General features: G+C 43.6%; 1 protein-coding gene across 1 annotated transcript in view; it reads left to right on the top strand.

Moving 5' to 3' along the window:
* sim1a (SIM bHLH transcription factor 1a) overlaps nucleotides 1-12786 on the top strand; it is a 55973-nt gene that overhangs the window by 4710 nt on the left and 38477 nt on the right. The window contains exons 2-5 of the mRNA XM_048596716.1: nucleotides 5670-5752; nucleotides 7564-7653; nucleotides 9609-9717; nucleotides 9872-9957. Of these exons, the coding sequence (XP_048452673.1) occupies nucleotides 5670-5752; nucleotides 7564-7653; nucleotides 9609-9717; nucleotides 9872-9957 (368 nt within the window). The remainder of the gene's footprint in view (nucleotides 1-5669; nucleotides 5753-7563; nucleotides 7654-9608; nucleotides 9718-9871; nucleotides 9958-12786) is intronic.

Genomic DNA, 12786 nt, shown 5'->3' on the forward strand with positions numbered 1-12786 from the left:
CCCGTTGTATACATATCAGATTCCATTGCTAGTCTCAAAACTTACCGAAGCCTCTGGCAGCTAGGCCGACAAGCTCAGAATTCATGAGCCTTGGGCCTCAACCGGTCAAAGCCTGGACACTTCGGCTTCAGATGCCATCACACACTGGCTCACACACACCAACAAGTCCCACAGACGCACACACAGGTAGAACAAACTCAGGACAAGATCTTGCAAATACACAAATCCGTTAGCCGGGTTCGTGATTTACATCCATCAGGACAAACGCGCAACATAAATACGGTTAGAGCAATTCAGCCTGAGAATCCCTGTTCCCTATATAAAAACGGTAGCCTCAACTGAGATATCGCATTCCCAAAGCTCAAATTATGTCGCTTCCGATTCTGTGTGCGAAAATACCACACTTGCACATTTACAAAATACAATTTTTCATTCTTTATTTTTAAAAGAAAATTGCAATGGGCAGTTTTATGTTTCTTGTTGGTAACTGTTATGTTCTTAACCTTTGACAGTTGATGTTGTTGAATTGTGTGTCTGGAGGAAGGAGCGGGGTGCTATATATTGGTGTGCATCTCAGTATATGTGATTTTAAGTAGAAGTTTTATTGCCCGGTCCGTGAACTGCCTCCCGTTCTTCGTGGCCCTTGCGGGCGGATGTTTGTGTGCAAGTTAATGTCGGACTTGCCTGCACTGAGGGTTGAGGTGTGTCGCGAGGAGCCATCGAGCGGGCGGGCTGATAAGCTTGGCTCATCTGCGCCAGGTTTACTCTGTTGGAATGTGTACCTTTCCTCGCTGTGCTCCTGCAGCCTGACACCCAGCGGCAAGCTGGCTGCTATCAGAAAGAAGGAACAACGACAACCGGGGGACAGAAGTCCTCCGTGAGCTGGCATAGCGAAGTCCTAAATACAGCTTCTCTATGAAGAGGTTTAGACTTCTTTTCTGCACACGGAAGAAATCTACGACATTGAAGCACGCTCTTGTGTTGTTCACAGGAGCTATGCAAATTTAATTTGTTACAATCATTTGCCCTGATTCCAGGTATAGGCCGAGGGAGTGTCTTTGATACCTGCTAATCTCTTCTTACTTACCTTGTTTTTCTCCAATAAAGGTGGAGGAACTAACTGTAATCCAAAACACTCAATTCTCATATAAGTTATTACTTCGAATTACCCTGACAAGAGAGCAGCATGCGGGGATATCCATCTCGGAACATTATAGAATGAGGGCGGTCCAGAGGCAATATGATGTTGAGTTAACGGCGTAGCCAGGACCAGTAGTCACGATCGCGTTAAATCTTGTTAGATCTTTAGCGGCTTTCATGCCCAGTCTGCAGCGACGGACAAAAGTAACGATGAAGTGAATTTTATTTTATTGCCAAACAATCCAAGGACGGGGACTTTGTATAAGGAGCAAGGAGAAAATGAAATTACTTTAGGAACTATGGTGTTAACCGGCCTCCTAGGTCCAATATTAATCTCTCCCACTTTCACTGGAAACAAAGTACAATATAGGAGACCCTTTAAAAAAATACTCAATTACCACACATTTACTTAAGGTTATTACTTGTCCCATCCAAATTCTGAAAATCAACTACTTAAAATGTCACCGAATAGATTCCTGTTCCTTTAATAAGCCCGAATAATGTATATTATTACTTAGGGTTCTGTAGATGCTGAATTCTTTTTAACCCTGCTTTAAATAAGATTTTCAAAGACAAAGATGTGGAATTAGAGATTCAGCCTGGAAAACTTGGATCGATTGCTCTACTTTTTTTGTTGGATAGCCGAAAGCTCAGCTGGAGAATGAAGCGAGCTGCAGGCTGATTAGAAACCATTGTGTGACGCGCCAAGAACTTCCTTAAATGACACCCCTGGGATTCGCTCCATTTTACTGGATCTACTTCGCTTCATTTGGTTACTAATTGGTTTCTTGTTTTATAAATCGAAATCTCATTTTCAGGAAATTACCAAACACAAGCGTCCAGTCCATTGAGGTAATCCAGGTCAGGGTGCATTTCAGGTGCCGCCGTCGAGATGTTTCTCAGAAACTTTTCTCTCAAACCCCTCCACCACCTCCCATATCCGAGACCCCTCCCCCGGGTCTGTGTGTCCGCGTTGAGGTTTCACTTGAACTCAGAGTCATGTTAGCCACCAGCTCCCTGCAGCTTAATGTCACCTTTACCTATACAATAACTTTGCAACGTTCTTTTTTCTTTATTAAATCAAGTGTTTTAGCGCGGAAAGGCTAATTTGAAGGAGGTCGAGGAATTATATAAGGAGATTATCCATCTCTGCATGGCTGATAGCCTCTTGGAGCTGGGAAAATCCTTCGCCTCCCAAAAGCTGCAGCTATATGTACCAAAGCACAAAAGCACCTTGTTTCATTTCAGGCCTCTTCAGTTCGCAAGACTATCTTCCATCACCCTCCCCCTCCCCTCTCAAGCCCTGATTCCATTCTAACGCTAGAGAATGAAGCTCTCTCTCTCTCTCTCTCTCTCGATGCTAATGGTCGTGCCGCTTCTCGGCGGCAGGTCAAGTGCAAAAATCACATCTTTTTCAGTCTCTAGACTAACTCCTCACTAGAGGTTCGCTGGACGTCCTTCTGTTTAGGAAATGATTTACATTGGATTATTTGTCCCGAACAATTCCTGGGCGCCATCGTTTCAATGTTCTGGGACATTGGAACTTATTGGGCGGTTGTCAAGAAGGAAAATAGTGAGAGTCTACGAACGACAAGCAACCTCCCACTGTCATCATCGAAAAGCCAGCCACACTCCTTAAAGTTGATCGCTAAACGAGATCTCAGGTTGACTCGCCTTACTCCAAATAAAGGGGTGGGGACGGGGAGAATAACACTCCCTTTTCACTGACGCTTTGTAATGAAGCACATTTAAGAGCGGTGCTTTAAAAATATAGCGTTCAAATTGATGTTTGAATCTAAACCTTTAAACATTTCACATTCGTAACTGTTCTATTTTACTCTGCAAAATACCTTCTGCGCGCTTGGATCACGTTGTGAGAGACCCCAACTATAGCAAAATGTTAAAACGCACCCGCCATTTACCTAAGTAGCGCACCGTTTGTAAAACATATACTTTCGTAGATCCGGGGCAGGAAGGGAGGTGTGGAATGGTGTCGAAGTCTTGACTTTCCAGGCACATCGGACGTTGATTTAAAATATTTCAGTGTTTCCTGGAACGCACATGTCCCTAAATGTAGTTGTTTACGACGATTGCTCACTGTCCTCTCCAGGACACAGGGCAGAGTGCAGGCCAAATACGGAGGGCTTCAGGCACAAGAAGAGAACGACCCTGTCTTGGATTTCTCACATTTTCGTGCAAGTTGTTTACTGAGCCGCCCCCGTAAACTGTCCCAACTCATCACGCTCTAAACTGAAACCCAGCCAGGATCAACTTTGTGTAACTCTCTAGGCAGAGTGATGCACCAGGAACGGGTACCGTGTGGTCCCTCAGGAGTGGGTGTTATGGGTGTGCTTTGGTAGACAGAAGTCTGCAATGCAGGCTCTGTGCGGAGCTAGCAACAATAAAAGTATTTACTGGAATCTCCTGTTCAATTTGCACTGCACCAGGCTGGGTGGAGAAGGTAGAATCCTGTCTTGCAACCGCCGAATGTAACTTAGAGGGTTGTATTTTGTTTGTACACGGTGTGCGTTCACACCGCGCCGTTTCGCAAGATTTCCTCGCCAAAACTATGACCCTGCCGAAGCTCCCGAAAGGTGGGGACTCATGGGGGCAGTGCCAGCCGTTTCCGAGGCGGGATTGGGGACTGAGCCCCTTCAATGCTTTATTTTCACCGGAAAGGCCAACACATTCGGAAGGGAAATTGTATTTACTGCGGCAGGCGAAACAAACACACCGAGTGCTCCCACGCCCCCCCTCCCGCTCGGTTTTAGTTGGCGACAAAGCGCTGAGGGCTCTCGTTCGGTGGGGGGGTCATGGGGAGAGGGTAAGCGGAGTCGCCTTGTGAACAAAAGAAAAGGGTCGGGGGACAGTGTTGCCGAGGGAATGGCCCCAAATCTGCAGAACTTCGCGTCTTTAGCAAAGAGAACGGGTTCGGTTTGGCGTGGTGGGGGGAGAAGGGGGACTGGGTGGGGGTGATGCAGGAGTTTGTTTTTTCATTAAAATGATTAAATAATCCCTGGCGAATGCTGTGTGCACACACCTAACCTTCGCGTGTGAGAATTAATCCCACAGAACGAGGTTTCGAATCACCAAGTGAATTGAATGAACAGAATAAATGAAACCATAATGCGCACAGAATTAGGAACTAAACGGCGCATTGTTTAATTCCGAGTTTAGATGGACATCTCAAAACTGCTTTCGATTGCTACCTGCTTTCGGTTTATCAGTTTTAATTTTATCGACCGATTGAATTCTGACTAAAATGTATGCAAGGCGGTTTAAAGAAAACGGCTCCACTTTGTGCACACACTTGCACCGTAGCTTGGTTACAAAAAACAGGGCCAAGCTGTTTTTTTTTAATGGGACATTAATATCGATTCATTCCCCGTTCTTCACAGGTTAGAGGAGACGCCCTGGTGTTGTCCCCGCTCAGTATTTTAGTTCAGACTAAAGAATCTCGACGATTTCTTTCTCCTTCTGCTCTGTTGTAATACAGAAACCCAGCATCCAGAAATCCCGAGCAGGGCTATTTTGAGGGAAAACGACACCTGTTCTGACACTGGACACTTTCTGTCTGCAATTGCTCGCACCATCTATTGCTGCGTGGAGCTAATTCAGTTTTTCTCCCAGGCGCTGTAGCACCGTCCAATTTAATGTGGGTGTCTGGTAAAGATATGAGTCCGTAATAGGGACCCCCCCCCCAATCCATTAGGGACCCCCTCCCATCCAACCTCTGCTCCCCAGTGGTTAGTTCTACCGCAATGTGTGGCAGACTGTTTGTCACAGGAAAACGCCAGAGATCAGCGAGAGAAAAAAAAAGGCGCGCCAGTTAAGAAATGCCGAGCTCTGTTTGAATGTTTTCCTTCAATAAATGAGAATAATGTCTTTGTGAGTCCTGATTCTGATGGAGAATGAAGATTCACGCACTGCTTTCCCGTGTGTCCCAGGGAGTGGGGCTTCTTTATATTCGACCTCGATAACCCTCGTCAAACACGAATGAAATATAATAAAAGGGATCGCTGTCAATATAAAAACAGCAAATATTTATTCAAATATCACTGAGCTCTCGACATGCACTTAGGATGTCCACTAATCCCCATTTTATATAGTTACGTTAAATATTAAACACAATTACGGTTTTCCGATTATTATTTGGAAAACTGACGCCACATTACACTGAGCCCATGCACATGGTTACACTGGTTTTGCCGTATCTTTGTTTAAGCATCTAATCATTTCCCCACATTCATGTAATCCAAACGAACTGATTATTCGGAAATGTACAATAAAACATCACAGTTCAGAGACTCTGTCTCACGCCCCTCCCCGCCACCTCGCACCCCAACAACAACACAAAAAAGAGTGCTTTCCCAACGACCCTGAAATAAAGCGGGAAGAATTATTCAGAGATAAATCTCGCCCCTGATCCGCTCCGGCGCATTTCAATGTGCAACTGCTGGGGGCTGCTGGCCTGTCAACTTTAAGCCGTGCCTGGTACAGTTTCTTACTGTTCTCCGTTTCCCCTGCAGGTCTGGGAGAGGCCTGGGGCCAGACCAGTCGCACTGGCCACTTGGATAACGTCAGCCGAGAATTGGGGTCCCACCTGTTGCAGGTAAACGAAAACATTGTCCCTTGCAGAGAGCGTCATGTGTATGACAGGCAGTATTTGTGTGTGTGTGTGTGTGTGTGTGTCATTTATTCCCAGGAAAGCAAACGTCGGTGGTACCAAGATGGGGACTCCACTTAATAACTTAGACCTATAAGCTTGACACCGGCAGTCAGATAAAGGTGTAGGCAAAGGCCGCACGTTTGTGCCATGTCCCAGACCCCTGCTCTCGGATGATGATCAATTCTTAATTGTCAATTCCATGTTTGAAGGCGATCCACACCACCGCACCACCGCCCCCATCCCACCCCCAAAGTTTCCGAGCGGCCCGGGTTCCAGCCAGCGCCCAGAAAGAAAGTCCTTCGTGCCTCTTTAACATTAAAAAAGGCAAATCTCAAAGGGAGAAGGAACTACCGCCATCATTATTTGTTGCTACTGGAATATGTTTAGTGCAAATTTGGCTTTAAACGAATATTTTTGATGCAAGTTAGGGGTTTGTTTCGCTGAGGCCCGCTAATGTGCAGAATATTGAACAGTGCATTCAAAGGCTACTGTCAAACGAACACCAGCTTCCACTTAATAATTGTAGTAAATAACTTTTTTTTTAAATCCAAACAATGACTTGTAAATGCGTTTTCCGATAAGGTGAATGACAATGATCTTTTCCCTAAGGCGGGGGAATTCAAAACTAAGGGGCATATTTTTAAGGTGAGAGGAGAAAGATTTAAAAAGGACCGGGGCAACTTTTTTACACAGAGAATGGTTCGTGTGCGGAATGAACTGACAGAGGAAGTGGTGGATGGCAGGTACAGTTACAACATTTAAAAGACATTTGGATAAGTACATGAATAAGAAAGGTTTGGAGGGACATGGGCAAGCGCAGGCAGGTGGGACCAGTTCAGTTTGGGAACGTAGTTGGCATGGACTGATTGGACCGAAGGGTCTGTTTCCATGCTGTATGACTCTGACTCCAAAAAAGGAAGTGTAAACACAGTTACACACACAGGTAAAAGTCGCTGTGGTCTTACCAGATCAAAGGGCTGCTCTTTCATTAGAGAGAGAGAGAGAGAAAGAAGACTGGTGGTGAATTTAACCCGAGGGTCACCACACATTAGACGACGGGAAAGGTTGAGAAGGAGAATGTTAACCTCAGCTGGGAATTGATCTCACGCTGTTGGCGTGATATCACAAGGATGGCTGTGGTTTTTTCGAATTGGGAACCGGAAGAGCCAATTATTTGCAGAATAAAACAACAGTTGTCTCCATTACTGGTATACTAATAACGTGTGGAGTTTTTAAGAGGTACACACAACATTTCGTTATAGTAAAAAGAAACAAAGCCGGATGCACGAATAAGCTGTCACCACATTTATTCGATTCTTAGTGTAAAATATACAACATTTCTGACGTGGACGAGAAATATTTGACATACACTGTGAACAAGAGAAAAACAAACGCTCTGTTAGAACACAAGTGCTGTATATTTTATAGCTGGATTGTTCCCCCGCGTTCTGTTTTGAGGTTAAACATCTGGCTAAAGTTCAAGCAATCTTTCTGAACATTTCACCAACAAGTCAGAATGCGTTCAGTTTCACGGCTCGGTAAACCACTTCTTTCATGTGCCCCGTAACTAATTACAAGATGGGGGCGCGGCGCGTTCCCCCCGCAGAATACCGACTGCCGCTGTCTCGGGAAACAACAGGCAGGGAAAGGGCAGAATATTTCTCGCGGAAATCAAACCGAACGGAATATTGTTTAGAATGAAGCCAACATGCTCAGCCAGTGATGCATTTGTGTGATTGTTTCTGGACCTGCAGACCCTGGACGGCTTTATTTTCGTGTTGGCCCCGGATGGGAAAATTATGTACATCTCGGAGACGGCGTCAGTTCATTTGGGACTGTCACAGGTAGGTCAGGACATCTCTCCCTCCATTTCTCTTCGGTGGCTAGAATATGTACGTGCAAATGTGAAGCCATCCGTCTTCTGCATATGATCACCTAATAATATCGATAAACTCGCTCACATTAAGTAGCTTTTTTTCCAGAAAAGATTCGTTTAGATATTTAACATATATGGCGGAACATAATGAAGACCTCTATTTAAATTCAATCACCGCCCCCTATCTCTACCGGAATCATGATGAATCTCTCAGATGATCATTTCTGCTGTGAGCTCACATCATTCAGAATCATTTGTAGAGATTGCTGCTTTTCAAGTTGATGCAGCGAGGACTGACCCACATCGATGTCAGGTGCTGCTGGCGCAAACATCCAATCTCGCTGCTCCTTTGCTTTCATTCACCATCAGATTCATTTGAAAAAATACAATGGCAGACAAGACTAACAAAACTCACAAAAATATGCCCAGGATAAAGCATCACTGTGAAACAAACATATTCCACTGTAACATTTTGGTTGCCTTTCTCGTTGACTTCATTAAATCTGAGCAAATCAAATGTAAGATTGCCACTCCAGATTTTGTGTGAGGTAGTGTGTGTTAATCTGTAGGATTATCGATAGGATCCACTGTTTAGTGGTTGTGCGTTTGAATTGTGTTCTAAAATTGTTATAAATTTAACATCCAATACAAAAAAATGCTCAGTTCTAAATATTCAATCTTAAAAAATTACAATGTCATATGTTGGCAAGTATCATAATTACAGTATGTTACATCAATACCTATGCCTATCCGTTATCTAAAATATAAATTCCAATTCAAGTCTTTTCAGATCCAGTGCTATTTTATAATTGCAAAACAGTGCATTAATTGCAAAACAGATGAAACTTTCTCCATAATAGAATATACAGAGTCTAACAAAATATTTGTAGAGCATAAATAAATGGTCAGGATAACACTTCAGGATTCACTTATTGCATTAATGACATTGGTGTAGTAACAAAATAATATTTTTTTTAGATTCCATGAAGCTTAAATTATTAACCAACATCAAACCAATTCATCTAACTGTATAATTGGACAAATAAGTATGTTGTTTTGCTGAACAATTACAATTCTTATTTACAACTAGAGTCTTTCTTGAAAACAGACTACCATGACATTTAGAAGACTGGAGCTGTGACCTCATCAATTGTGCCCACCACATTGTTTCCATAATGTTGCTGAAAATCATTAATAAGATGACAATGTTCTATTAATGTGGCAAATGGGTAATAAATTGTTTGTGAATACTCAGGGCTAATATCATAGAGTTCAGCAATGGGGATGCCCATAAGCCTGGAAGGATCAATATCAATATGTGTGGAAAGCACCTTTAACATGTTGATTTGAAAAAAAAAATCTTTCTTGGAATGTGGGCATTACTGCCCACTATTTATTGCCCATTCCCAGTCGCCCCTGAGAAAGTTGTAAGATCCACTTTCTTGTATCTTGATTACAAATCATGGACTTTAAAATCACTAGCAATTTTTGTCTGCAATATTTGAAATATGCAAATTTATGTGAGACTGCGAAGAGAATGTACAAATGCACAATCAGACCTAGCTTTTCCAATGTATTTGTTTTGATTTAAATTTTTGAAGTTTCTCTACTGCTTTTTTATCTTCCACTTTTGGCTGTTACAAAAACTTGGCAAAAAATATCATGGAATAAAGAATCTGTAAAAGGCCACAACTAATTAGTATTCATGGAATGCAAACAAGCATAAAAAGAGTGCAAAATAAGTACATTTGAAGTGATTTCTTTAGATTGCTTAAATTTATTGGATGCAGTATAGAAGTAAATGATTTCCATTTTGGTAGGTTTCTTAAAATGACAATGTACAATTGAATACACATATGATACATCTATTTTATTATGAAACTGTTTTCAAGGAATGTTTAAAAGTGTTCATGATGTTAACAGGTGGAGCTGACTGGAAACAGTATTTATGAGTACATCCACCCTGCTGATCATGATGAAATGACTGCAGTTCTAACAGCTCACCAGCCCTACCACTCTCATTTTGTTCAAGGTACACTGAATCTATTCTCATACATTCATACTTGTGCTCATGTTTTTCATTTCTGGAGGCTTATCCCCCTATAACCCCTCAACTCTTCTCCATGCAATTCCCACCAGCCTGCTACCACAATACTATTGTAAACTCTTATTGTGTATTTTAACAGAATATGAAATTGAACGGTCTTTCTTTGTGAGGATGAAATGTGTCTTGGCAAAGAGGAATGCTGGTTTAACCTGTGGTGGTTACAAGGTGAGTTCTGCTCATTTCATATGTGGTCACATTAGAACTGTGTTTGTTTTCTTTTTCTTGTTTTATTTAACTTTAAGCAATTAAAAAAAAAGACACATTCAACATTACATTTGAGAATAATGTTTTATTTTGTGCCCAATATCATAGCGGTGTCACAAATCTAGAGAAATGTTTATCGTATTTGTTTGTTTGAAACCAAAAGGCTAACAAAATAGAAAGTTATATTTACATATTTGGGAAGTAGACTGTAGAAAAATAATTGTAGCGATGTGGTCTCATTTTATTTGGGAAAATTTGTTCTTAATTGTGTGTAGGATCTGGGTGATGCTGAAAGCCAGCTTTTACCACCCATTACAAGTTGCCTCAGGGCAACGTAGTGTAGGGCTCAAGCAATATGCAGGCCAGACCAAGTAGGGTTGGCAGGTTCCTTTCCTTGATAGACACATATTAACTAACTGGGATTTCAATGACAATACAACAGTTTTCATGGTAATGTTTTCCAGTGCCATCACATTTATTCAAGAAGTTATCATGGTGGGATTTGAATTCACAATTTCCATAAATTCATATTAGCAAACCCCATGCATTCAGTGATTTCAGGATGCACATTGAAGGATTTCACATACATTGTTATTTTCTACTGTCAAGTGTCAAAAAAAAATTGCCTTGATACTTCCTAATAAAATGGAGCTCCATTGCAATGGAGTCCAGCACTGTCATCCACTATGCAATATTTCTGGTGGTTTTGCCAGATAGTAGTTAAATTGACAGATATTGGTGTTACACTGGGAACAAAAATGACACAACTTATGTTTTCTTAATGGAAGCACATCTCATTGCCTCTCAACAGTAATAACTTGGAGCTCATAGGGGACCTTAAAGAGTATCTGCCCTGGTTGGAAATAAATGATAGTATACATTAATTGGGTGTGAAAGAATTGGAGGAGGATTAATGAAGGGAGCAAAAATATACCACAAAATTCTTTCTGCTGTACTGTTTGAGGAAGTTAGCATCCATGAAAATTGAAGGGCAGTCAACTATCGAAGCAGCTGCTTTGTCTTACGTAGTGTTAGTTGGCCATTATGAAATATTTGCCCACACTGCACCTCATAAATTACAGTCATTAGTTTACCAAACAATCAGCAAAGAACTCAAGTTTGGGATGATATGACTTTTATGATTTTGTCAATGAATCACACTAGAAAAGTACGTTGCATGTGTCTCTGAGATAACAAGGTGTAGAACTGGATGCCAAACAGCAGGCCAAGCAGCATCAGAGGAGCAGGAAGGCTGACGTTTCAGGCCTAGACCCTTCTTCAGAAATGGAGGAGGGGAAGGGGGTTCTGAAATAAATAGGGATAGAGGGGAAGGCGGATAGAAGATGGATAGAGGAGAAGATAGGTGGAGAGGAGACAGACAGGTCAAAGAGGCGGGGATGGAGCCAGTAAAGGTGAGTGTAGGTGGGGAGGTAGGGAGGAGATAAGTCAGTCCAGGGAGGACGGACAAGTCAAGGGGGCGGGATGAGGTTAGTAGGTAGGAGATGGGAGTGGGGCTTGAGATGGGAGGAGGGGATAGGTGGGAGGACGGACAGGTTAGGGAGGTGGGGATGAGCTGGGCTGGTTTTGGGATGCGGTAGAGGGAGGGGAGATTTTGAAGCTTGTGAAGTCCACATTGATACCATTGGGCTGCAGGGTTCCCAAGCGGAATATGAGTTGCTGTTCCTGCAACCTTTGGGTAGCATCGTTGTGGCACTGCAGGGGGCCCAGGATGGACATGTCGTCTGCGGAATGAGGGGGAGTTGAAATGGTTCGCGACTGGGAGGTGCAGTTGTTTAGTGCGAACCGAGTGTAGGTGTTCTGCAAAGCAGTCCCCAAGCATCCACTTGGTTTCCCCGATGTAGAGGAGGCCACAACGGGAACAGCGGATGCAGTATACGACATTAGCAGATGGGTCCCCAACACCTCATCTTTACCATGGATGTCCAGTCCCTATACACCTGCATTCCCCATACAGATGGCCTAAAGGCGCTCCGCTTCTTCCTGTCCCGCAGGCCCGACCAGTCCCCCTCCACTGACACCCTCATCCACTTAGCCGAATCATCCTCATCCTCAACAACTTCTCTTTCAATTCCTCCCACTTCCTACAGACAAAGGGGGTGGCCATGGGTACCCGCATGGGCCCAAGCTATGCCTGCCTCTTTGTAGGTTACGTGAAACAATCCCTCTTCCGTACCTACACTGGCCCTAAACCCCACCTCTTCCTCCGTTACATTGACTGTATTGGCACCGCCTCGTGCTCCCATGAGGAGCTCGAACAGTTCATCCACTTCACCAACACCTTCCACCCCATCCTTAAGTTCACCTGGACCATCTCTAATACCTCTCTCTCCTTCCTGGACCTCTCTGTCTCCATCTCCGGCAACCACCTAGAAACCGATATCCATTTCAAGCCCACTGACACCCACAGCTACCTAGAATACACCTCCTCCCACCCACCTTCCTGCAAAAATGCCATCCCCTATTCCCAATTCCTTCACCTCCGCCGCATCTGCTCCCAGGATGAGGCATTCCATTCCCGTACATCTCAGATGTCCTCGTTTTTCAAGGACTGCAACTTCCCCCCCTCAGTGGTCGAGAACGCTCTCGACTGTGTCTCCCGCATTTCCCACAACTCATCCCTCACACCCCCTCCCCACAATAACAACCAAAACAGAATCGTCCTCACGTACCACCCCATCAACCTCCGGATCCAACGCATCATCCTCCGACACTTCCGCCATCGACAATCCGACCCCACCACCAAAGACATTTTTCCCTCCCCACCCTTAT

Source organism: Rhincodon typus, chromosome 5 (genome assembly GCF_021869965.1).
Source record: "Rhincodon typus isolate 14 chromosome 5, sRhiTyp1.1, whole genome shotgun sequence".
Classification (NCBI taxonomy): domain Eukaryota; kingdom Metazoa; phylum Chordata; class Chondrichthyes; order Orectolobiformes; family Rhincodontidae; genus Rhincodon; species Rhincodon typus.